This window comes from Balaenoptera physalus (genome assembly GCF_965194825.1).
Source record: "Balaenoptera physalus genome assembly, chromosome: 16".
NCBI classification, from domain to species: Eukaryota; Metazoa; Chordata; class Mammalia; order Artiodactyla; family Balaenopteridae; genus Balaenoptera; species Balaenoptera physalus.
This window is the reverse complement of record NC_138898.1, coordinates 41723729-41748562: the sequence shown is the minus strand read 5'-3', so window position 1 is coordinate 41748562 and position 24834 is coordinate 41723729. Positions and strand designations below refer to the sequence as shown.

Genomic DNA, 24834 nt, shown 5'->3' with positions numbered 1-24834 from the left:
ACAGGGAGAGGTCTAGGAAAGGAATTCATGGGAGATTTGCTTGCTGCAGACCCTCTTACCTTGCGTGGTCCCATCTAGTCCCATGATGAGTTTCATTGCTCTGATGATTTGCTCTGCTATCGGGGGGCTCATGGAGGTGGCATAAGCAGCGCTATGTGAGTGAGCCCGTAAATAATCCACAAGGTCCTTTAATACAGGAGAGAAATCCAAAAAGAAGGCAAATAAATCTCAGTGTTGGTGGCCCCATCTCCACCCATCATAGCACAAGACATTTGATTCTCGAATGTGGTCTGATTTTCAATGGGCATCACCAAACTCTTTATTTTTTCTATCCCTTCTTCTTAGTCTCTCCCTAAACAACCTAGAAGGTATATAAAAATGGGATGCTGCAAATTTGGAGTTGAGTTCTATAAGGCAAAACCAGATGTGTAAAGGAAAAGTAGTTTCCTAGACATTTATTTGGGTACCTAGCCCATACGAGCACTGGTTTAGTATTCAGGAGAGTCCAAAGAAAAATCCGGGATGTGTTTTTTGCCCTTGAGCATATTACATTAGCTTGTGCCCGTGGAGGAGTAATGGCAGGAAAAATAACAAGACGTGCAGACCAGTTTATGCAGTGGGGCTACCAGATGGCCGAGGAAGGAGAGGGGATATTACCAGAGGGAGTAGATAAGGGAGGCTCCAGTGAGGAAGTAGAATTAAGTCTTGAAGAAAGAAGACAGACAAAGATAAAAAGAAAACTTTCAGGGGAAGGGAGCAGCAGAAGGGAGAGGAGAGATATTAAACCAGTGTGGAGGTGAGGACCAGATAAACTCTAGTTGTGCCTTGAGCAAGAGACAACTATTGGGATTTTTGTGTAACCCTATTTGAAGCGCTGACCCATGCAGGATGCTAGTCCGTACAGTGGTAGGAATGATTCTCTACCTGCATGTCTGACCCTTGAGGCCAAACCTGAGGTTCCAGGTAAGCATGCTGAGAGTCTGAAGAAGCTCCAATCACCTCATTCTACAGCGATGGTGGGGGACTCAGAGCTGGTACATGGAGGCACTCAGCCCTGGCCAGGCAGACCATCCATTGGCCCACCTGTCCTGACTCATAGCCCAGGACCCTCGGGGTTGTCCTGCAGAAAAGCTAGTGGGCCCATAGGGGCTCTGCATTAGCAGTGGGGTCTGTAAAGCATCAGCCACCTTCTCTTCCAGGATAATGAGACAGCTTAGGATCCCACTTAGGATCTACTCTGACCATTCCTTGGAAGATGAACTGGGGAGAGCTCTGCTTTGAGCAGGTCCATCTCATCCCAACTCCCCTTCACCTGCCACATCCACTCCCACCTCCGCACCTGGGACTGTGCCCGCCCGTCACTTTTCTCCCTAGGGTTATGGGTGTCGTGTTTGCTCCCAACCATGGGTCGTTACCCAAGCATTTAAAATGTATATAGTTTTTCTTCCTATGAACTAGTAACTAAAGTTAATAGGTAAGTAAGTAGAGAGTACCTAAAGTTACTATGAACTTTCCTAAACGTTCATAGTAAAGGGAGTGGCCTGCCTTACAGGTGGCTGGTGACATGATGCCTCTACCTGGCCCACAGGGGGAAACAGGTAACTCCATCCTGTCCTTACTGCTTCCTTCAACATGTCCCTCATCCTAAATCCCCTCTTCCAAGCTCCTGCTTCCCCGACTTCCTTTCTCCTTCATTTCACACTCTTCATTCCTTTTTGTTGGTTTGTTTCTTCTTTTCCTTCCCCATCGCTTCTACTCTGGTTCCCTCTCTCTTTTTTTTTTTTTTTTAACATCTTTGTTGGAGTATAATTGCTTTACAATGGTGTGTTAGTTTCTGCTTTATAATAAAATGAATCAGTTATACGTATACATATATCCCCATATCTCTTCCCTCTTGTGTCTCCTTCCCTCCCACCCTCCCTATCCCACCCCTCTAGGTGGTCACAAAGCACCGAGCTGATCTCCCTGTTCTATGCGGCTGCTTCCCACTAGCTATCGGTTTTACATTTGGTAGTGTATATATGTACATGCCACTCTCTCACTTTGTCCCAGCTTATCCTTCCCCATCCCCGTGTCCTCAAGTCCATTCTCTAGTAGGTCTGCATCTTTAGTTTCCTTTCTTTAATTATTTTAATTTTAAATTCTCCATTCAAATCCTTTTTCTTTCCATTTCTAAGTATTTCTTTCCTTCCTTTCTCTCTCCTTTCTTCCCTCCCTCCCTTCCTTCCTTTCTTCTTTCCTCCCTCCCTCCCTTCTTCCTTCCTCCCTCCCTCTTTCCCTTCCTTCCTTCCTTCCTTCCTTCCTCCCTTCCTTCCTTCCTTCCTTCCCTCTTTCCTTCCTTCCTTCCCTTCCCCTCCTTCTCTCCCTATCCCCTGCCTCTTCCCTCCTTCTATCTTTCCATTCAGCAAGTTTGTACAAGGATGTGCTCTGGGCTATGTTCTGAATGCAGGAGCCCAAGAAGAGGAGGAGGATAGAAAGCCTAGTCCCTGGCAGCCATTCTCCACTTACATTAAAATCAAAATTAAGTTTCTGTCCTTTATTTTGTTTAGTGAATCTCATAAAAACAGTGTTTTCACTGTATCTGAGGAGGATGTGTGTGACGTTGGCCTGACTGAAGGCACTGGCCACATGGTATCCAGGAAGTTCAATTTGAGGATGGAGGATGTGGCGGGAGGGTCAGGGAGAGAGAGGCGGTCATTTTCCAGAGTAGCCGCAGCCAAGCTGCTCTTCACAATCCTCCTTGAGCAGAAGCAGGTGTTTTCTTTCTCTGCTGAGAGCTGGTGCCTTCCAGCAGGATGCTGGGGAAGCCAGTGAAGAGGGAGCGGGTGGGATGCAGGAAATGGGATGATGGGGCTCCTGTGGTCAGGAAAGAGCTGTTTTGAGGAGATGATCTGACCTGGAAGGATGGGTAGATTTGGATAGAGGAGGGGAGAGGCATGGACACGTGCTGAAATTAGTAATAAAGATGGCATCTTAATCAGCACAGGATGGAGGAATCAAATGGGGGCAGAGGGAGAAGCTAGTGCCTCCAAGAAAAGGTGATGAGGGGTTGTTCCCTCGAAGGGAGTTCTGACCGCAGAGTTACAAGACAGGCTGTTGAGACTAGATCACTTGGGTTCAAATCCTGGCTCTGCCACTTACTGATATGTGACCATGGGCAAGTTACTAAGCCTCTCTGCCTTAGTCTTCTTCTCTGAAAAATGAGATAATGGTAATACTTAACTCAGGGTCCTTGTGAGGATTCAATGAGTTAATACATACACAGTGCTTAAAAAGCATCTGGTACATATTGAATACCTGATGCTGTTGTCAATTATTGTTAATGGACTGCCATCTCAGAGATTCTTAACACTGGGAGCATGGGTTGGGAGGAGGGGATCAAAATATAAAAATTTCTTACAGTGTCTTTATTCCAGCTCCCTTGTAATGCTGTAAGTTTACATAACTGCATGTTGGTAGACCCGGGCATCAAACCAAAGATTTTCAGCCCAGCACTTCCTCCATCCTTATTGGGTGGTTAACAGTAGGAGCGAAAAGGAAAAGAGAGGCATTCTAAAGAAAGGAGAACCCAGACCTGATGGCAGATTGCATGACTGCAAAGATGGTAGAGATGACAGTTCATTGATAGACCCAGAGCTGATATTCACCGGCTGCTTGAAGCTCCATTTTAAGAATTTTACGTGTATTTTACATGTATATTTACATGTATTAACTCAGCTTCACAATAATGCTATGAGATAGGTATTATTTTAATCTCCATCTTACAGGTGGGATCACTGAGTCATGGAACAGGTCAGAAAATTATCCAACTAAAAAGTGCAAAAAGTGGCTGGATAACAAGGATTTGGACCCAAACAGTCTGTCCCGAGATTACCGCCCCCCCGCACCCCCCTTAGCTCTGCACTGTATTACTTCTTCAGACCAGAGGAGTTGGCTTGGCATGGGGTGGGGAATGGCCCAGGGAGCACAGAGAAGACCACCTTCACTGCTACTTATCCCTGTGGTGCTTTCCCTAATCCACAGAGATTGCACCCCTGGAGGAGGAGGGGAAGAGGAGAATTCCTAATATACTCAAGTGTTCATAGTTCTAAACCACAGATTGAATTGTATCAGTCTCAAAATGTTTCCTGTCTATTACATTTATTTCTCCAAAGAAACTGGAACCTCCTTGAGAGTAGGGAACTGAGTTATATACTTTATTGTACACTCTCTTATAATCCATAGTGGTGGGTACTTAGTGGGGTTCTGGTAAATACTGATGGTCTAATGGGAAGCAGAAGGGTTTAGGGGCTAAGGAAGGATGGTGAGGGTCCCTGAAGTATAGAGGGAGGTATTAAGCTGCATTCTTAGGAACAGGTATAGCAATATTCTTGTAGCCTTGGGGCATTGCTGACAAAGATCAAAGACACAAAACAAAGCTGCCTTTGATCCCTAAAGGGGTCTTTATGTCCCCAATCCCCAATTTTCCTATCAAATTGAGAAATTTCACAAAGCCAAGGTCACATGCATCCTTAGTTTGAATAGATGCCTCATTGGCACAGTATCACTTCCTTTTAACAGTAAGACTGTCTTGCGCATAATCTTATTTCTTTCAGACTGAGTCCACTTTCTCTCAGAATCTGAGTGTGTGGATGGGAGGTAATTTACCTGTGTGGTTCAGAAAGTGGGACTCTTGGAGTCCCCTCAGCAGAACATCAAGGAAGCCTTGGTTCCTGGTTTTCCGATTTCCTCCTATCATGTGCCCACTGGATGCCATGAGCCATGAATTAAGAGTTAGCTTTGGTCTTAAGGAGAGTCCGTGTTGTGTTTTCCTTCAGGCTGGGTTAGAGGTCTCTTCAGACCAAGGTTTCCAAGGCCATTAGTAAATGCAGAACCCTGAGCCTGGAGTTCAAGGACAAGGGTGGCTTTTCTGAGAAAGTTAGACAGGAGGCTCTTAGGGTAAACATCTTGGCGTTCATTCCATTACCCCCATTTACTTCAAAGGGCTGTTAAATACAGACAGGGCTGAGCACGCAGGGCACAGCTGGCTTCTGCCTTTGTCTGGCACCCAGGCTTCTGGGCTAACACTCACGCCAAACTTGGCTGCCCAGTCCCCTCCTCCAGAATCTCAGCCCTGCAACCTATCAGTCAGGAGGGTCACCTTTGCTTCATTCATTTGCAAATCTCTGGTCAGCCAGTGGAGGCTTTGAAAGCCAGTGCTCAACCCCAGGCATGCAAGAGGACTCAGGATCCTTGCCTGAGAAAAACCTGGATCCTAGAAGCTGGGGTCTGCAGTGTTGACCCCATCTCCTCAGCAACTGAATTAATGCAAATTAAAAAATAAAAATAAGGAAACTAGCCCCATCAGCTCAGGCTTTCTTCCAAGAAGCCATTCATGGCATGGAGCTCTGATAGGTGGAGAGAAGTAAGTACCTGACATTTCACCTGTAGGTCTTGAAAGGAGAGAAAGATTCACTGTAGGTTGTTCATGGATCAGCTACAGCAGCTCCGAACTCACAGTGGGCAAAACAGTAAAACCTTGCTGGCTCTTGAGAGACTGTTTTAGCAGTTTCCCTGAGGTTGGGAGAGTAGGTCAGGCCAAGGCAGTAAACTCCAAGAGCAGAGATGGATTTGTAGGACATTTTGTTACAGGAAGGCTGAAGTGAGGACAAAAATCTCTACTCTCTGTAGTTGTATCTTAGCACCAAACCAATTTTTCTTTTGTGTGTTTACAAATATTTTTTCTCACGTGACACATCTGCCTTGACCTGCTACATAAAGATTTCTAGAGCCTGCTAGAAACTATTATTAGGAATATAGTCCCTGTACCACTAACACTGACCTTCACATTTAAAAAGAGAGTTAAGAGCTAGACAGTTTTATAGTTTTCTAGATTTTTGGACTCAAGTAATTATTTTCAAATCTCAAGGTTTACTAGGAAGCCCATGAGCAGAGTGAACTTGAAATTATTAAGATTTCAGAAAAATGTAAAGTCCTAGTGTGTGCACTTTAACGTTTTTTATGGTTAATTTTGTTGCTTTTGTAGTATTTAGTATCTAGAATGCTGGATATTTTTGCAGTACTCCCCCAAATTGAGATATATACTTTAAAATATCCAGAAAAAATATGTATGATGAAACTCTGAAAACTGAACTCAAATTATTTAAACAGATACTAGAAAGATTTTTTTTTCAAACAAATCTGTAGCATTTGCCCAATCCTATGTCCTATCAATTAAAAAGCATAGTTTAAAACAAACTGAAAGTGAAAATTCTCCAAAGTCCAGGGGGATAAAAACTATGATTTAAATGGAAACTATACATAATATAAAATTAACTTAATTTAACAAATTAAATGCACTGAGGAGCAGATGCATAAGTTCCATTAACTCATGGGCTCATTAGGCTAGAAGGAAACCACAGTTTATCTGGGTTTATCACAGTCTCACCAAAACGATGCCAGACAGGTGTTTATCTGACTGATTTTTAAATCATCAGGGAATGGCACAGGCAGACACTTTCTCAAGTGACCTCCTATCTCCTGCTCACCCTTCACATCTTGAAAACTACCCTGTGTTTTCTAGGTTTTGCATCTTGCTGTTTCAGGACAGTAGGTCTCTGCATGGGTCAGCCAAACACTCTCTAATTCTTGCTGCCACCTAGTGGTAAATTCAGAGACTGCAGAGTATTTGTGGAGGGAGTAGGGGGAACGGGAGGGGGAGCGAGAGGGGAAGGTGAAGGGGAGGGCGGGGGGGGGTGGGTGGGGAGAGGGGAAAGGGGGAAATGATGAAGCCCTCTGGGTCTAAGTATGAGCAAAAAATGATCTACATACTTTTATCTTCCTCTTGATTAATGTAAATACTAAATAATTTTCACAATTGCTCTGTATCTACCCCAAATCAATAGAAGTTACATAGACAAGAGCAAATACACTTTTAAAATAGTCCACCTGACTTCAGGATGGAGAGTATGTGAGAGAACCATACTGAACGGGCCGTCGTGAGCCTTTGTTTAAAGCGGGTATCACTTGAAGGAACTCTAAGGGGGACATGATGACAGCTACCAAATTTGACAACATTTCAAGGATCCACTCGCTTCAGTTTATTCAGGTGCCTTTGGTTCAGGAAACAGAGTTACGCTTGGTTAAACATTTTGTAGCTCAGAACTTCTGCTAAAGTAATCACAAAGCCAAGTAGCCTGGGTCGGGGGCGCGCCTACTTTGAGACCCTCTGATCCCATTGCTTTGACAGTCGAGGAGAGGGAAGTTTAACCTCTCACCAGATTTAGCTGAGTTTTGTAAGATCCTGGGCATTCCCTATGTTTTTAGCATCACCCAGCGAATTCCCACAGGCCAGTGGAAGGACGCTGAACAACAATGCTTTGAGCTTGGAAGAAAGTGATGCTTCTTGAAGGGTAAAGACCACTAAAAGCTCTGGACATTTTAAGCATTTGTGCATCTCATGGCAGGGTCAGTGGCCGTAATAAAATCTGTTGTTCTAAATCATGGGCTTTCCACAACCAGACTGTTTTCAGCCGTACTCCCTGGTTTGTCTAACTGGTTTACCAGGAGTCTGAACTCCTGTTCCTGCTGGGGACAATGAGTGAGGAATCAGGAATTTTAGAGAAGCCATCGAGCCACCTGCATGCACTGCTTTGGGGCCTTCTTTGCCCTCCTGGGTGGAGCCATCTACACTGTCACAGTGTCTCTGGGACAGGTGTAGGCCTGGGGGAGACAGCTATCAGGATTTGGATTGAACCGTCATATAAAGCAGCAGATTAACTGGCTCTTTGAGCCCTGAAACCCAGGTTTTAATATTTCATTTTCCTTCTCTCCGCCCCTTCCCTCTTCTTTTAAAATCCTTTCAAGCATTTGTTTTATTTTAGCAACCCCCTTGGTGACATTGGCAGTAGAATGACAGGGATAATACTTAACAGTCTGATTCCTTCAGATCAGAATCTTAAGTCACCTAGATAAGGTATCAGAGGATGACAAGATTTGACCCATGGCTTATCTAAAATTGCGGAAGAGAATTATTTTGCAGAGAAAAATCTCTAAAAAAGACATTTCCGATCTTGCTACTATTTTGATTAAAACTCTGAAAACCCACAGCTTGTAGCACAGGGTCAGTGTCCTTAACATCTGACGTCTGCTCACTGTTTCTACCACCCACCTTGCGTTTTTCACGCCACAAAACCCAAAAGACTTACAGTTCTGCAGCATCACTTCTGTGGCTTGTTAGACATCATTCCCTCTTTCTGAAATATCAACCCCGCCGCCCCATCCTTTGTCTACAAGACTGGCATTCATTCTAAGACTTCTTAGGTACTGCCCTTTCCTTTGTACTGTCTTTGCCTGTGTGCACAGCTGGTGTTGTCTTTTTTATGATCATGTGATTACTCATCACATGCAACTCTGCTATCAGAGGATGAGCTCCTTGACCTTCTGGGCCTCCCGTGGCTGTGAACACACGGTGGCAAGGCTGCCTTCATCAGTCAAGTGTGCTGAACTGAACTGAAACTCTCAGGGAAATCAGAAGACCCCGCAGACTACATTCCGAGGGCATTCAGGTTTTAAACAGACACAAGGGATCTGTCTCTTACCTTCCTTCCAGCTATGTAACCTCCCGAGGCGCCAAAGCTTTTGGTGAATGTGCCCATAAATACATCAATATCTCTGGGGTCCATTGCAAAGAACTCCATCACACCCCGGCCGGTCGGGCCCAAGGACCCAATACTGTGAGCTTCATCTACGTAGAGGTAAGCCTTGTATTTCTTCTTTAGAGCCACGATCTGGGGCAGACGCACGATGGAACCTTCCATGCTAGGGCATAAGAAGAAATGCTCGTCACCGGTGTGTACCCTCCGGGGAAGCTCTGTGTCACTCTCCCTCTCAGTACTTCTCAGACAGCCTGCCCTGGCACCAGACGGGGATGACAGGGACATGCCATTCCTTTCTTCTTAAGGCATATTTTATTTGGTGGAGACCACCCTCTCAATCTTGTAAGGCTGCTCTGGCATTATTTCACTTGGGGAAAAAAAATAATTTACATTCAGTGGATTTAAGTGCTTTGAGTTGTTATAGCTAATTCCCAAGTAAACAGCTCACTGCATTGTTGATCAATTTATCAATATTAGTAAAGCCGACTAGCATAACTAGACTGACCATGTTGGATTCTAGGTATTTTGCTAGTTTTAATTAAATTGCTCTATGTTGATGTGTCTTTATCAGCCTGCTACTGTCTATTTGCCCAGTTCTGTCTGACCTAAACTCAGTGCTTGAATTGCCAAAGATTAAAAGAAGGAATTAAAATCACACAAAAGAACTTTAAGACATCATAAATGTATTAAAGCATGGGAGAAAGTCCTTAGGGTCTCCTGTTCAGTCCTTACTGAACTCAAAGGCTTATTCGAGGCTTCTGGCGGTGTCCCTTCTTTTCCTTTAGGGCAATGGTTCTCAGTCTTGAGTGAGCATCAGAATCCCTTGAATGGTTTGTTACAACACAGATTGCTGGGTCCCACCCTCAGAGTTTCTGATTTAGTAGGTCTGGGATGGGCTTCGAATTTGCATTTCTACCAAGCTCCTGGGAGATTCCCATACTGCTAGTTGGAGACAGCACGCTGAGAACCACTGCTATAGATCAACTTTTGTTTTAGCCATAAGTGCTTAATTTTTCATGGTATTATTGTAATTTGGTAAATTTACATGGTATTTTAAATTGCAAAAACACTTCTAGTCCTCCAGCAAAGGGAAAGACAGGAAATAAATAAGCAAGTAAAATGAACATTCATATTTACATGGCACCTCTTGGAACCCAATGGATTTAGAAGAACTCTTGTCTTTAATCAGTTCTCAGAACACTTAGTAAGCTGTGTCCACAGCTCACACAGTTTTGACTGCACTGACTGGCGAATTCTATGAAAACACACAGACTCACACCCTCACCCCCATGAAGGAGCTTGTCAAACAGTTCAAGCAACCCATTAATTTAGTTCAAGAACTAGTCAATTGACACAAACAGAGTTGAACTTCTCCCTTCTTCTTAATTAGTTTATGTATTTATTTAATGTATTAAAAAATAATTTAAGTGTTAGGTCGATTCAGTCAAAACAGTCCAGCTGTTATGTAGTTACCCAGACCAACAGGTGTTGGATGCTTTTTTTTTTTTTTAAAGGACTTTATTTTTCAGAGCAGTTTTAGGTTCATGGCAAAAGTGAGTAGAGGGTACAGAGATTTCCCATATACCCCCGACTGACATATGCATAGCCTCCCCTATTATCAACATCACCCACCAAAGTGGTACATTTGTTTCAACTGATTAACCTACATTGGTGCATCATCATCTAAAGCCCATAGTTTATATTAGGGTTCACTCTTGGCATTGTATGTGAAACCAAGCAGGACCCTGTGGGGATCCTGGGCACAAAAGCCTTCTGTCCCCTGTTTCTTATTTGTAGGAAATAGGTTTCAGCTTTCATGACCTTCCCTGAGTTCCAAAGGGCAGGTTCAAACAGTTGCTAATCAGGGAAGAGAAGGGATGCAGAGACAAGGGAAGAGCAGTCAAGAAACAATAGTGCGGCCTTGGGTCAGGGTCCTAGTTACGGCCCAAGGGATACACATAACAATATCTTCGAGCTCTTCTCATATTTATCCATTTGCCAACTGAAGGACATTTTGGTTGCTTCCAAGTTTTGGCAGAACTAAAACCCCCAACAAATGGAAAATGTTAACTACTTGATGAAGCACTCTTCATTCCAGAGAGGTCAGTTTGATAACCTCCAGAACCACAGGAGCTCATCAAAAGACCACCCGAGGCCAGATTAAAGGAATGCAGGCCCTGCACACACCCTGATCCTTATCAGCAACTCCATCCTTGAACCTTTGTTATAAAACTCCTCACCAAATCCTCCCAGGTTGGGACACACAGTTTTGAGGGCATTAGCCTGCTGTGTCCCCCTTTGTCTGGCAAAGCAATAAAGTTATTCTTTTCTACTTCACCCAAAACTCTGTCTCCAAGATTTGATTTGGTATTGGTGCACAGAGGCTGAGTTTCGGCATCATACATTCTATGGGTTTGGACGAATGCATAATGACACGTATCCATCATTATAATATCACACAAACTACTTTCACTGCCCTAAAAATCCACTGTGCTTACCTACTTATCCCTCTCCACACCCAACCCATGGCAACCAGGGATCTTTTTGCCGTTTCTAGAGTAATGCCTTTCCCAGAACATTATGTAGTTGGAATCATACAGTACGTAACGTTTTCAGATTGGCTTCTTTCACTTAATAATATGCCTTTAAGTTTCTTCCACATGTTTTCATGGCTCCACAGCTCATTTCTTTTTAGTGCTGAATAAAATTCCATTGTCTGGATGGACCACAGTTTATTTAGCCATTTGCCAACTGAAGGACATTTTGGTGGCTTCCAAGTTTGGGCAATTATAAAGAAAGATGCGACAAACATCTGTGTGCAGGGTTTTGAGTGGACACAAGTTTTCATCTCCTTTGGGTAAATACCAAGGAGCATAATTGCTGGATTGTATGGTAAGAGCATGCTTGTAAGAAACCACCAATCCGTCGTCCAAAGTGGCTGGACCATTTTGCATTCCCACCGGCAGTGAATGAGAGCTCCGGGTTACTGCACATTCTCGCCAGCGTTTACTGCTGTCAGTGTCCCGGACTGTGAACTTCTCACAGGTGTGTAGTGGTATCTCATTGTTTTAATTTGTATTTTCCCTGATGGCATATGACGCGGAGCATCTTTTCACATGCTTATTTCCATCTGTAAATCTTTGGTGAGGTATCTGTTAAGGTCTTTGGCCCATTTTTTAACCCAGTTGTTTGTTTTCTTATTGTTGAGTTCTAAGAGATTTTTGCATCTTTTAGATAATGATGCTTTATCAAACGTATCTTTTGCAAATATTTTCTCCCAGTCTGTGGCGTGTCTTTCTAATGCTCTTGGCATTGTCTTGGAGAGCAAAAGTTCTTAATTTTAATGAAGTCCTGCTTATTACATTTGTGCTTTTTACAAGGTCATTCTGAAAGGCTGTTTTCGGATTTTAATGACATGAAGACCAAATAGAGTCATCTTCTCTTATAGAAGTTTGCGAGTTAGTTCCAGTATTTTCTTAGAGTAATTGCTTGTTAAAGTTGTTTCCATTGAAGGGGAGGAGGTCCAGCCAGCTGACTGCCTAAGCTGAGATGGTAGCCACACCACTTACTAACTGAGGACTTGGGCAACTTACTTGCTGTTCTCTGCCTCAGTTTCCTCGGATGTAAAATAAGCATGATGATGGCACACTGCTCATAAGGCCTTTATAAGAATGACTAGAAATAATACTTGTAAAGTGTCTGACGTATCACGAGCACCCATTGGGTTGTTCTTGTTCTCAGGTGGAGCTCAGGAGGAAATGGTAGCAACGAGGCCTAATTTGAGAAATTGGGAGCCCTTGACAATGCTCTGTGTTGAATTTTCCAGGAAGAAAGCATATGGGTGTCATACATAATAAATGGCTGTATGCCCTCAAAATTCTAGAACCCTCTCATCTTTTAAAATGTTCTAAATTGGTAACACAAACATGCTAAAAACCTGACATGTCACAAATAGCCATTCTTTGTTCTGGAACTGAGTTTGGCAGGAACCGGAGTTAATGTTGAACAGTTTGCAGACACTCCGGGCAGCTAATTAGCCATCTTTGCTTGGGCCGATCTAGCTGATGTTAGGGGCCTGCTCACCTGGTTTATATTTCTTCCTCGAAGATTAATGACTCCACAATACTGCTGATTTCAGGAGTTAATGTAGGGCACACATGAGTCCTAGAGGGAATTCAGTTTTTATAAAGAGCTATATTTACCCACACTAAGTTTTCATTCTCTCAATGTGACCAAATTTGAATTGAACCTTTCCCTGTAGTGGGATATTGAGTTTGGTGTTTACATGAAAAGGCTATCTATGTTATTGCTGCAAATTGCTGTCAAAGAACACTGTGCCAGAAACGATTTAAAAAAAAAAAACCAAACAAACCCAAGAACAGTGTTTTATTCTTTCTTCCTGAGTGGAAGGTTGTGTTTTCTTTTGACTTGAATAGAAAAAAAAACAACTAAAATACAACTGTAGGTAAAGATAATTCCACCAGTTAATTTGAAGTTCTGTGCAGGGACTTGAATGATTCTTAAACCAGCAAGCCAGTGAATAATTTCTTTATATCTTTTCTATTACATAATGTATTAGCTAAGTGACAAGACTCCTTTTTGAAATCTCCCTCTCACCACCTTCCCCTCCACCTATAAACCGTATTACCCACTGACAGGATTGGGATTTAAACCACTGGTTTGCCAACTTACATGGTGGAAAAATCTCCTTGGTGGGCCCTGAGTACAATCCAAGGGGAGAAAGGAAGGTGGAAAGAAAGGGGAAAAAAGGAACTAAGCTTAATTAAAAATAAAGTAACTACTGTTTTCTTTTTCTTTGTTTAAACCACAGAGATATAGGTGAGAGTTTACCACTGAAGATCTCAGTCCTTAAACTTACATTATTTTGAGCAGGAGAATGGCTTACATTCTTAGAGAAAATGGCATTCTGAGATTTCAACATTTGTTTATATGTGTATTTTTGGAAAAGGTTGGATAGTATTTCTTGATTAATTTTATTTTGAAAGTTTGGGCTCCAGCTATGCTAGTTTATATCCCCAGTTATTTGGGACCTCTCTCCCCATCTCTAGTGTATTTTTGAATAATTTTGAGATTTTTCGACCACCATGAATCAACCACTAGGCTTCTCAGAGACACAAAACTAGAAGACTGTGACTTTAAAGCAAAACTTAAAAGAAAATGCAGGGGCGAACACTAAAATAATACTATTGTACTTCTAAACCCCAAATCATGGAATCATGGAACTCTGCACTTCAAGTTTCAATCTCCCGATTTTATAGATGAGGAAACCGAGCCCTAGACAGGTTGATGGTGAAAATCAAATGGATGACCTTGCATTTTCCACATTTATTTCATTGGATGTGGACACATGGGCTGATTCTTCTGTTTACATTGGGTCTCTGTCCCAGCAGGGCCACCTGGTTTGAATCCCAGCTCTGATTTATCTCAGCTATCTGCCCTGGGGCAAGTTATCTAGGTCTTGGAACCTGAGTGTCTTCATCCTCACAATAAACTTAGGAGTACTGGAGGCGCTTACTCAAGATAGCACATGTGAAATGTTTAGCAATAACACATGATAAATGTGAACCCTGTCCTCTGACACCCATCCTTCAGGAGTCAAACAGCTTCGCCATGCAGATAGCTTATTGTTTTCTGAGTTGTAACTTCCTCAACTGAAAATAAATTTGATGATGAAGACAGCTACCCTTGGTTGTGGGTTTACTATGCGCTGGGATTCTCCAAGCACTAGCTTATGTGATCTCATTTAATTCTTACAAAAGAACCCTATGAAGGGCACATAGTTATAGGCAGCAACACAGGATCTACACCCATGTCCCAGGCCTCCCTCCAAATCCTGACTCCCCTATAGTCTATATATAAATATTAATACATACATGATCTATGGATGATATTATTATTGTTACTATTATTATTATTATCATAACTGCTTTTGTGGAGTTTACCGACTTCTTGGATTTGGTATCTAGCCTTTTCTACCTTGATACCTACCTGAAACTGTCTGATTTGGCTGACTGCTCTTTTTTGGAGTTTTGAAGAAATTGATTTATGTGAGCTATATGTGGTAGGGAGACTTTGCCCATGGGGGCAAACCACAGCCAGAGATAAGAAAGATCTGGGAGTGAAACTCTAAGGAGGTTTTGTGTGGATTCTAACAAGGTATACATACATAATACATCTCTGGAAAGTAAAAGTACATTTGTCAACTACTGGTTTCACATTTGTAACCCTGACCCTTTGGAAAATCTTGTGGGAAATAATTTCATTTTCTGGTGAGAGCAGCAAATGAGAACATCCATATGTTCCAGAACTCTACTCTAGGCTAGTCTTATTTTACAGATGAGGAAACTGAGGTCCCAGGGGGTACTGAGGTCTGTTTAAGACGGGTCCTGTTTCCTATCTATGAATGAGTGCCTTTAGGTCACAGTCTCATTTAAAGACAAGATTCCTGTGCAGGTGAGAACAAAGGAACATCTCTGAGAAGGCAAGTCCATGGACAGTGGAGACTTCTCCCTGTATACATGTCGGGTCGATGGAGCTGCTGTGGTAGATTGCCTCCAAAGATGGTTGCCTGTAAGTCTTCCCCTCCCTGTATACACAAGTCAATCCTCCCATCAAAATGTGGGGTCTGTTTCTCCTCCCCTTGAATCTGGGCTAGACTCGTGTCATGCTTTGACCAATAGAATATGGTGATGTTGTACCAGTTCTGGGCCCAGCCCTTAAAAGGCTGGCAACTTCTGCTTTCATTCTCTTGGAAGCCAGCCACCCTGTTGTAAGGAAGCTCTAGCTAGACTGCTGAACGAGAAAAGCCTACGTATAGAGAAAGCACCCAAGAGAAGAGGAGAGAATAAGGTACCTCAGTCAACAGCCAGTACCAAGAGCCCACATGTGTGAGTGAGGTCATTTTGGATGTTCCAGCCCCAGCCAAACACCCCATTGAAAGCAGCCGCATGAATGACCCCAACGCATGTCACGTGGAGCAGAGCTGCCCAGTTGGTCCAGACAACCCACAGTAGCGTGGGAAATAATAACTCATTGCTGTGTAAGCCACTGTGCTTTGAGGTGGCTCGTTTCACAGCAGTAGGCCACTGGGCAGTCACCATTGCTAGTGAATCCTAAGCTGTGGTTTGTTGCCACCCTGTTTTGGAGCCGAAGTCCACACCTGGCTCCCCTATCCTCCTGATATCATGGTAGGACCCAGGCCCAACGTAGCCATTAGCAGAGGGGTTTCTTTGTGTAACTGATGGGAATATTTGACAGTGAAACGCTGGTGGTCCACTTAATTCCAGCCATGATCAAAGTACTTAGAACCCAACTTCCCTTTAGTGAAGCCGAGTTCTGTTTATTTGCAGTTGGGCTCTGTTTACTCTGGTTAAAGGAGATGCCCGTCTGCTCTCCCTCCGCTGATCCGTGCTCCCACCATTCCAGGCTTGATTGACAGGTGTTTAGATAAAGGCCTCCCCTCCCAGGCTGGCATCTGGCACAAATCACACAGGGAGAAAGACCCGTGCTTGAGGCTATGACAGCCCAGAGTCAAGATGAGATTATTTCCTAAAAGTAGCAAGTTCAGGGCCAGTGAGGGGTTACATTATTCTACAGCAGGGTTTCCCAAACTCGGCACTGTTGACAATCTGAGCCGGATAATTCTCCGCTGTAGGGGACTATCCTGTGCGTTGTAGGAGGCTTAGCAGCATATCTGGCCTCTGCCCACCGGATGCCAGCAGGACTTTACTGCAGTTGTGACAACTGAACATTGCCAAATGTGCGTGTGTGGTGCCCCCAGGGATGGATTCCATTAGCTTCGGAAAAAAAGGCTGCTCCTGATCTCGAGTCTCCTTTGCAGCCACACTTCCCCTTGTTGGGAAGTTAAGCCCTCATTCCCTTCCTTTTAATCTTGTTCACTTTCCCATAATTAATCCAGAGGAAACATTGCCCTTGCTTCTTCTAACATGAAGATTGAGAATTGATTTAGGAGTGAGTAACTCTGAAGTAATGTTTCCTTGACTCATGGACTAGGGCATCCAACAGAAGACAAACTTGGGAGCAGTTTCTACCCTAGTAATGATCATCAATTCAGACATAGAATGAAGCAAATTCAATCACAACCAGCAATATAAAAGTGCAGCTCTGACTGGCTTAGTGGATGTTTTGTCTGCTCAGCCTAAAAGCTGTGGGAAGACTGAGCATGCCTTCAGATGCTAAGACCATCTCCCCCTCTTCCCAGCTCTGCATCAAGAATTGTACTCCAGGTTAGTCTTACCTTGAAGAAAATGTGCAGGCTTTTTTGTAGTCTGATGCCAACAATTGGCCAAGTTCAGCAAGCCTGGAGTTTGGGTGCACTATTGAGTTGGGGCAGCTGGGTGCCCATCAGCAGTATCTACTTTCCTGCCTTTGTCATAAAGGCAAAGAGTGTTCTGAGGTTGAATAACCTATCCCCTAAAAGCCTTTGAAACTGTGGGGCAGCCAAAGGTAGTGGAATCAATACAAGTTAGCAATGCTCTGTCAGGACGTTTCTGAAGACACCTTCTTAAGTATGCCAGCCTCCAAGGTGCTCAGCCATATGTATGGTCATTGAAAAGACAGGTGACCCAAGACCTGATGGTTCACAATGATAGCTCTGACTCAGGTTCCTTCATAACACCTATATCTAACTCATTTTTCCATTTAACTAGGAGAGGTCAGCCTTGCCCCATCTGTCAGCTTGCTGTGGGCCTCAGTGTGTGAATAGGTCTCTGGTTATTTACATACCTGTAGATGCCCTCCACTAGGATGAGAATCTTTTTCCAAGCTCTGCGGGTTCGAGGCTGACCGTAGATTACAGCATCTCTCAGGAGCTTCTCTAGGCTTTGCATGTCTTTAAATAATACACACAAAAAAATTGAGTCATGAGAGGGCTTTTCTTTTCCTCCTTCATTTTCTTTTTGGAGAAGGCAGCAGATATTTTAGGCTCAGACTTGGACCCGAACTTTCAGAGAGCAAAGTCAAAGTCAGAGAACACCTTGGGGGAGAGACAAATCTAGTTTTTAGTAAAAGTTAACTCTGACAAGCTGAGTAGGCAGATTTGTAAAGCCAGCAGAATAAACCCCTAGTGGAGGCATATAGTTTCACAGGGTCTTCAAAGGCTGTCCTCACCTGCCTTAGCAGAGATTGCAGCTTTACATTAAATGCATTTCTTAAACTTAAGCTTTGTTGCCAGGTGAAAATTAGCCCTGAGGGATATCATTAACTAACACTCACCAATCAATGGTTTAGCCGCCAGCATGGTAGAGTTTAACTGGGTTTGCACAGAACAGCAGCATTTTGGGCTGGCAGGGGTCTCACTGCCTAAGTTTTGGGAGGTGGGCAAATGGATGTGGTGTGGAGGCCATGTTCTGGTACAAAGCAGTCCTGGTTTCTTTCAAAACTTTAAGGCAGTGTCATTTTTTGTCATTTATCCACCAGTGGGTCTCAGACTTCAGAGACTGTGAATCATCATTTGGGGAACCAGTAAAAATGTAGATTCCCTGTCTCACTCCTAGAGATTCTGGACCAGTTCGTGTGGGATGGGGTCCACAAGTGTTCATGTTTGGGGTCTTGGCACTCCTGGGTCCATCACTCAAAGCCAGACCTATATTTTGAGCTACATAACTGTTTTCCAAATTTTAGACAAAACCACGGGTACCTCAAACTCAGCATTTCCAAGATAGAACTTGTGGCAGATGGCATTATTGGCCCCAATTCCTACACTCTCCCAATTGGAGTCCTTTGACATGTGACCTCAGAGCCCTCCCACTAAAGGAATGGAAGATGTTTCCCTGCCTCTGGCTTGGGTTCAGCCAAGTGACATGCTTTGGCTAATAGAATCCAGGGAAGAGAGAGCAGGTTAGTTCCGCGCCTCCGCCTTAAGGGACCTTACACGTTTCTGCTTTTCCTCTTGTGCTTCTGCCAGTAACATGAAAAGAACACTACCAGGCTAGTCCACAGGACCTGGGAGGGTCCCAGGAGAGGCTGAGAGACAAGTAGGGCACAGTTAGCCCAGCCCACTTGCAGTCATGTGTAAGAAATAAGTGATATTTGTTGGATGCTACTAAGGTTTCGAGGTTGTTTGTTACGGGACTAGCTAAAGAATGCAATCTCCAAAGGCCATTCCTGATCTAGTCCCTGGCTGTCTTCCTCATATGGTTTCTCAATGTTCCTCAGCACACAGCCTCCCATCTCTCTTATATGCTTCCCCGCTCTTGTCTGTCTGGAGAACCTCCACCCACCACGCAAGCCTCCACTCAAACTCTTTTGGCCAATAGGACAGATTTTCTTTCTTCTTTGTGTCTTTGATGACGTATCTATTCTGGATTTAAGCACTCATCACACTGCTCATTATTTGAGTTCATGTCTCTCCTCCAGGGAAGGCAGGGACCTTATCTTATTCATCCTTTTAGCCCTAGTCCTCATGCACAGTGCTGGAGCTAAAGCGATATGTGATAGTTGAATCACTTGTCTTTTCATGGAAAAGATTGTAGACCAGGAAACAAGAAAGGGAATGACACTTTGGGATCTAAATAGGAATTATGAGAAAGGATAATTGCCTCATGCCTGCAGTAATATTTCTTTAATTAACTGCGTTTTTAGCTTTTTTTTTTTTAAACATCTTTATTGGAGTATAATTGCTTTACAAAGGTGTGTTAGTTTCTGCTGTATAACAAAGTGAATCAGCTATAGGTATACATATATCCCCATATCTCCTCCCTCTTGCGTCTTCCTCCCACACTCCCTATCCCATCCCTCTAGGTTAAAGACAGGCAGATATATCTTCTGAGTCTTCACATAAGATGTAGTGTTGTTTTAGTGTCACTACATCACTGACCACTAGATGGCAGCCAAGGAAACAAAGCAGCCTTCTTATTTTGAGAATTTCAGGGATAACAAACGTTCATCTTTAGACATTTTGCTTTCGGCTGGGTTCCTAAAATGTTGAAGTAACCCATGTGATTGGGGGAAGCAACTCCCTTTTCTATAATCTACCGCAGGCCTGTTGGTCTCTGAAGGGAATAAAGAGCTGATGAATATAAGTATACCTGCTTACAGAGTTTTTCCTTCTGGGACTTGGAATTTACAAGTTTTTATACAGAAATGACACATGGTGAGTGTGACTCCTGTGCCATAGTAATAAAAGCAAACCCAGGCTCCAGAGAGTGGGCACAGAGGGAGCCGACCTCCACATAACAAAGGCCACACACGACAAAGCCACAGCAGCCAACATCGTTCTCAATGGTGAAAAACTGAAAGCATTTCCTCTAAGATCAGGAACAAGACAAGGATGTCCACACTCACCACTATTATTCAACATAGTTTTGGAAGTCCTAGCCACGACAATCAGAGAAGAAAAAGAAATAAAAGGAATACAAATTGGAAAAGAAGAAGTAAAACTGTCACTGTTTGTAGATGACATGATACTATACATAGAGAAACCTAAAGATGTCACCAGAAAACTACCAGAGCTAAGCAATGAATGTGGTAAAGTTGCAGGATACAAAATTAATGTACAGAAATCTCTTGCATTCCTATACACTAATGATGAAAAATCTGAAAGAGAAATTAAGGAAACACTCCCATTTACCATTGCAACAAAAAGAATAAAATACCTAGGAATAAACCTACCTAAGGAGACAAAAGATCTGTATTCAGAAAACTATAAGACACTGATGAAAGAAATCAAAGATGACACAACAGATGGAGAGATATACCATGTTCTTGGATTGGAAGAATCAATAGTGTGAAAATGACTATACTACCCAAAGCAATCTACAGATTCAATGCAATCCCTATCAAATTACCAATGGCATTTTTTACAGAACTAGAACAAAACATCTTAAAATTTGTATGGAGACACGAAAGACCTCGAATAGCCAAAGCAATCTTGAGGGAAAAAAACGGAGCTGGAGGAATCAGCCTCCCTGACTTCAGACTATATTACAAAGCTACAGTTATCAAGACAATATGGTACTGGCACAAAAACAGAAATATAGATCAATGGAACAGGAAGCCCAGAGATAAACCCACGTACCTATGGTCAACTAATCTATGACAAAGGAGGCAAGGATATACAATGGAGAAAAGACAGTCTCTTCAATAAGTGGTGCTGGGAAAACTGGACAGCTACATGTAAAAGAATGAAATTAGAACACTCCCTAACACCATACACAAAAATAAACTCAAAAGCAAACCGAAGTGAACTAAATTAGCAGTCACTTAAAAGTGAATATTCTAAGATTTTCGAAAATCTATACACGCAGAGATTATTGTACTGTTTATGCAATCAAGAGGGTCACATACATGTTAGAGCCTGAGTTTGGGAGTTTAAATGAACCCCACTAAAGACGAGAAATTTCTCTCCATTCTTTTAGTATCGGGCAGGACAGAAAACAAGGCTACAAAAGACCTTGATATGTTTTTTGCATTTTGCAAATGGCAGGAACTCATAGTGTTTGTCATGAATGGAGAGTTCGATGAGGAGAAGCTTTTAGCGGAACTTCAGAAAACCCTCCGTGTCCACACACTGGGATCCTTGAGCAAAGGGAAGATCAATCAGCCATTGTTCCACCTTGGGGGACAAACTCACTAACCTCTTAGAATCACAGAAGCTAGACAGAGAAAGGTATGACTTCACTCACTGTGGGATTCTGGACCCATGTTAACATCTGGTAGTTTTTGATTTTTAGGTCCTTGCTCTATAATTCTACAGTGTGTGGGTCACAGACCCATAGGATTCAGGGGATTGTGGTTTATGTTCTTGCAGGCCTTATGAGGTTCTACTGTTTCAGCAAATCACATGCTAACATCTGCAAGAGATTTTCAAATAATGATGCTTATTAAAGCACTTATACCCACATTACGTTAATCCTCATGACACCTCTGAACGATTAGGTTTTGGGTTTTTTTTTCAGATAAACAAACTAATGCCAGAAGGTTTGTAAAACCAATAACAACCAAAAAAAAAACCAAACAAACAAACAACAAAAAAACAAAAAACAAAAGACCCTAAGCCCAAACAAACCAGCTTCTTGTCAGAGTATAGAGAAAATCCTGAGTTACAGAAATTAAAAGAATACAGTTGATGCCATCAAGGTGCACCCACACAGTGCTACTGTACCATCATGTTACAAAGTTATAATGACACACTGTGGACTTGTAATCAACACAAATTTGAGTACCAGCAACGCCTTAGACATTATTCACCACCAAGTCTGGCTCATCAAGGCGGGGTCCTTTGGTTTGCGACGGACTGAGAGGAGGGAGTCGGCATGGTGGGTGATGAGACGTGGCCTGGGGTCCACGTTCTGGTGCAAAGCAGCCCTGGTTTGTCATGGGTTAGGGAATTACTAAATCCCAGGGAGAGCCCAGCTATGTGCCCAAAACTCCAATCAGGCTTAGGTGACAATGATGCTCTGCGAGCCTGTTCCTGCACCTGTCCTTAAATTCAAAACCCTCATAATATCAGCAAGCCTCCGGGATCTGCAGAAGCTACACATACAGTCCTATGAGAAGAGAGCCCAAGTCAACAAAGAAGCCATAACCTTCTCAGAAGGGAGGTTGGTGTAGTTCAAAAAGTGTCTTCCTAAAGATAAGAACTAGGTCTCTGGCTTCTTTCTTACTTTCCTGTACAGCAAAAACACTCTTTCTCCTGCCTCGGCTGCCTCTTTCCTCATCTCTTGTGCAACTGAGCTTTTGTTGAGACATGAGAACTTGGCCACCCCTCCGTGCCCTGCCCTGCTCTCCATCTAGGGCCCGTGGTCGGGGCTGAAGGGCAGCCTCCACTTTCCTTGTGCTGCCCAGAGTGCTTGCTGGTTCACCCTCATCACTCAAAGCTCCAGGAAACCTGCCTCCACCTGCATTTAGATATGTCCTCTTGTTCCCTGCTCCGTGGGCTTCTTGCCAAAATCTTTTCATGCCTACACAGGATAGACACTCAACAGCTATTTCTTAAGTGAAAAGATGGTTGGATGATGAAGAAATACTACTTGTTACTCTAATTCCTTGCCTCCCCCCATCTTTTCCCTGTTCCTCGTGTTCCTTCAGGGATAATCAGTTTTATCCTTCAATATTGAGCCCAAATGTGAACTATTAAGCAGTAGGTACTTAAACAACTGTGAATGATGATAAACTATTCTTATTTTTAAGATGGTTTGGGGGGAACTGCCCCCTTGTGTAACCTTTGGGGGAAAACATAATCATAATGTCCAGTTCTGGCCAGCAAAGCAAATATTTCTCTCAAAGTGACATTTATAGAGTCTCCTCCATGAGATCAATGAGGGCATTTCTGATGCATTGAAAAATGGGTGCGGGACTTCCCTGGTGGCACAGTGGATAAGACTCCGCACTCCCAATGCAGGGGCCATAAGTTCGATCCCTGCTCAGGGAACTAGATCCCACATGCATGCCACAACTAAGGAACCCGCCTGCTGCAACTAAGACCCGGCACAACCAAATAAATAAATAAATATTAAAAAAAGTTAAAAAAAAAAAGAAAAATGGGTGCCTTCAGTTTTGCAAGGCAGTTTGGATACATACTTTGGTTCAGGTCTTCTGAATGGGTCTGCAAATATGTTTGCAGGTGTCACATGGTCTTTTGTAGGTCAAAGAAGCAAGGTGAGCTTCCTGGAAGTAGACAAAAGGCAGCTGGGAGCAGAGGAGCTGGGCTGGGCAGAGGGTGAGGTAGGTGCTAGGGGCAGGGCCTACTTACCCAGGGGAGAGGGTCATCCCAGAAACTTCTGGCCTTGGGCACATGAGGTGAAGAATGGGTAGAGCCTAATGCATGGGGACAGAGTGTCCCATGCACTCAGGCTCTGGGCCTGATGAAGCATGGAGGGCTCTGATCCTTAGAGAAGGGTCTGTGGGACTAGACAGAATGCTGAATAGGATCCCTGGGGAGTGGGGTCAGTGCAGGAAGGTGAGCCTTGATTCAGGGAGCACTGTGGGAGCCCAGGGGTCAGCACCTGGATCCTGCGTCTCAGGTCAGAGTGCAGTCAAGGGAGCCCAGTGAATGCTGGCTGTGTCCGCCTAACCCAACTGCCCTGACCCGGGACAGTTGCATGGGAGATGGAGGCTATGGAGTATTTCATACATCACTCTACCATCTGGGGGAGGCAGGGAATGGAAAGGAGGTCAAAGTTCATTGTGTTTAGAAATGCGAACTCTGAAGTCAGACCTCCTCAATTTAAATCCCAGCTCTGCCTCTTTCCAGCTGTCTCTAAACAAGTCACCTCACCACTTTGTGCCTCTTTCTTCATCTGTAAAAAGGGGATAATCGGTAGGTGACTTGTTGTGAAGTTGGGGCTAAAAGGAGTGAGTGCATGTGAAAGTTTCATTACAGCAAGGGTTGAATACTCTTACTGTTAAAAGATATAGGGGCAATTGCTCTATTTGTTAAACAACCTAGTTCAGGAGTCTTGAGATTGAAAAGGTCGTGGCTTGTAAAGTAATCTAAGTGATGTTTATAGGTTTGACCTTCCACTCAAATGACACTCATGAGCCCTCACTCCGCAGAAAAGGTAGGGCTCAGAGTTTTCCCACAAACACTGCATCCTTTGTTCTTCTTCCTCTCGGCCTTTAAATGCCTCTAGATAGAATCCTGGTTCTTCCTCTCCACTTTTTTTTTCCCTAAACCACTTCAAATTCTTGGCCTGCTCATTCCTCTGACCTCATGGCAACTCTCCTAGCTGAAAAGACTGCTTCTCCTCTTCAAGACCAGCTCAAGAAGCCCTTTGTGACTCACTTGAGTACAGAGATTACCTACAGCCTTGCTGCTCCAAGTACAGTCCTGCACCAGCAGCATCAGTGTCGCCTGGGAGTTTGTCAGACATGCAGGTGCTCAGGCCCCCGCCCAGAAGTACCGAATCCAAGTCTGCATTTCAACAAGAACCCCCATGGTGACTCCTTGCACCTTAAAGACTGGGAAACATTGTTCTAGAATCTACATCGTATGCATTTACCAGTAAAGTGAGCAGATACAGGAAAAAAAATAACTCAGTTCTGATTTCCCCAAATCTCTGAAAGAAGTGGTTGACCTTTCCAGAGAGTTAAAATTCACCCAGGGTTTGAGGTCCTGGAATTCTCTGGGTGCTAATATACTCAGCCCAGAGGACATGTTTACCAAAGGCCTCCGGGTACCCCATGGTGCTTGGACCCATTTCCTCAATACACCAGA

The 24834-nt window shown here is 43.5% G+C and overlaps 1 protein-coding gene across 6 annotated transcripts in view; it reads right to left on the bottom strand.

The window, feature by feature from the left end:
* The window catches only part of SPTLC3 (serine palmitoyltransferase long chain base subunit 3), a 132927-nt gene that overhangs the window by 31413 nt on the left and 76680 nt on the right, over nt 1–24834 (bottom strand). For 5 of the 6 annotated variants that reach the window (XM_082428603.1, XM_082428604.1, XM_082428605.1 and 2 more), the window contains exons 8-10: nt 17403–17508; nt 8580–8799; nt 60–186 (exon numbers count right to left, since the gene is read on the bottom strand). In XM_082428603.1, coding sequence (XP_082284729.1) covers nt 60–186; nt 8580–8799; nt 17403–17508 — 453 coding nt within the window. Of the gene's footprint in view, nt 1–59; nt 187–2385; nt 2897–8579; nt 8800–17402; nt 17509–24834 lie in introns of those variants that run through there. The other variant, XM_082428606.1, reaches the window with a different exon arrangement.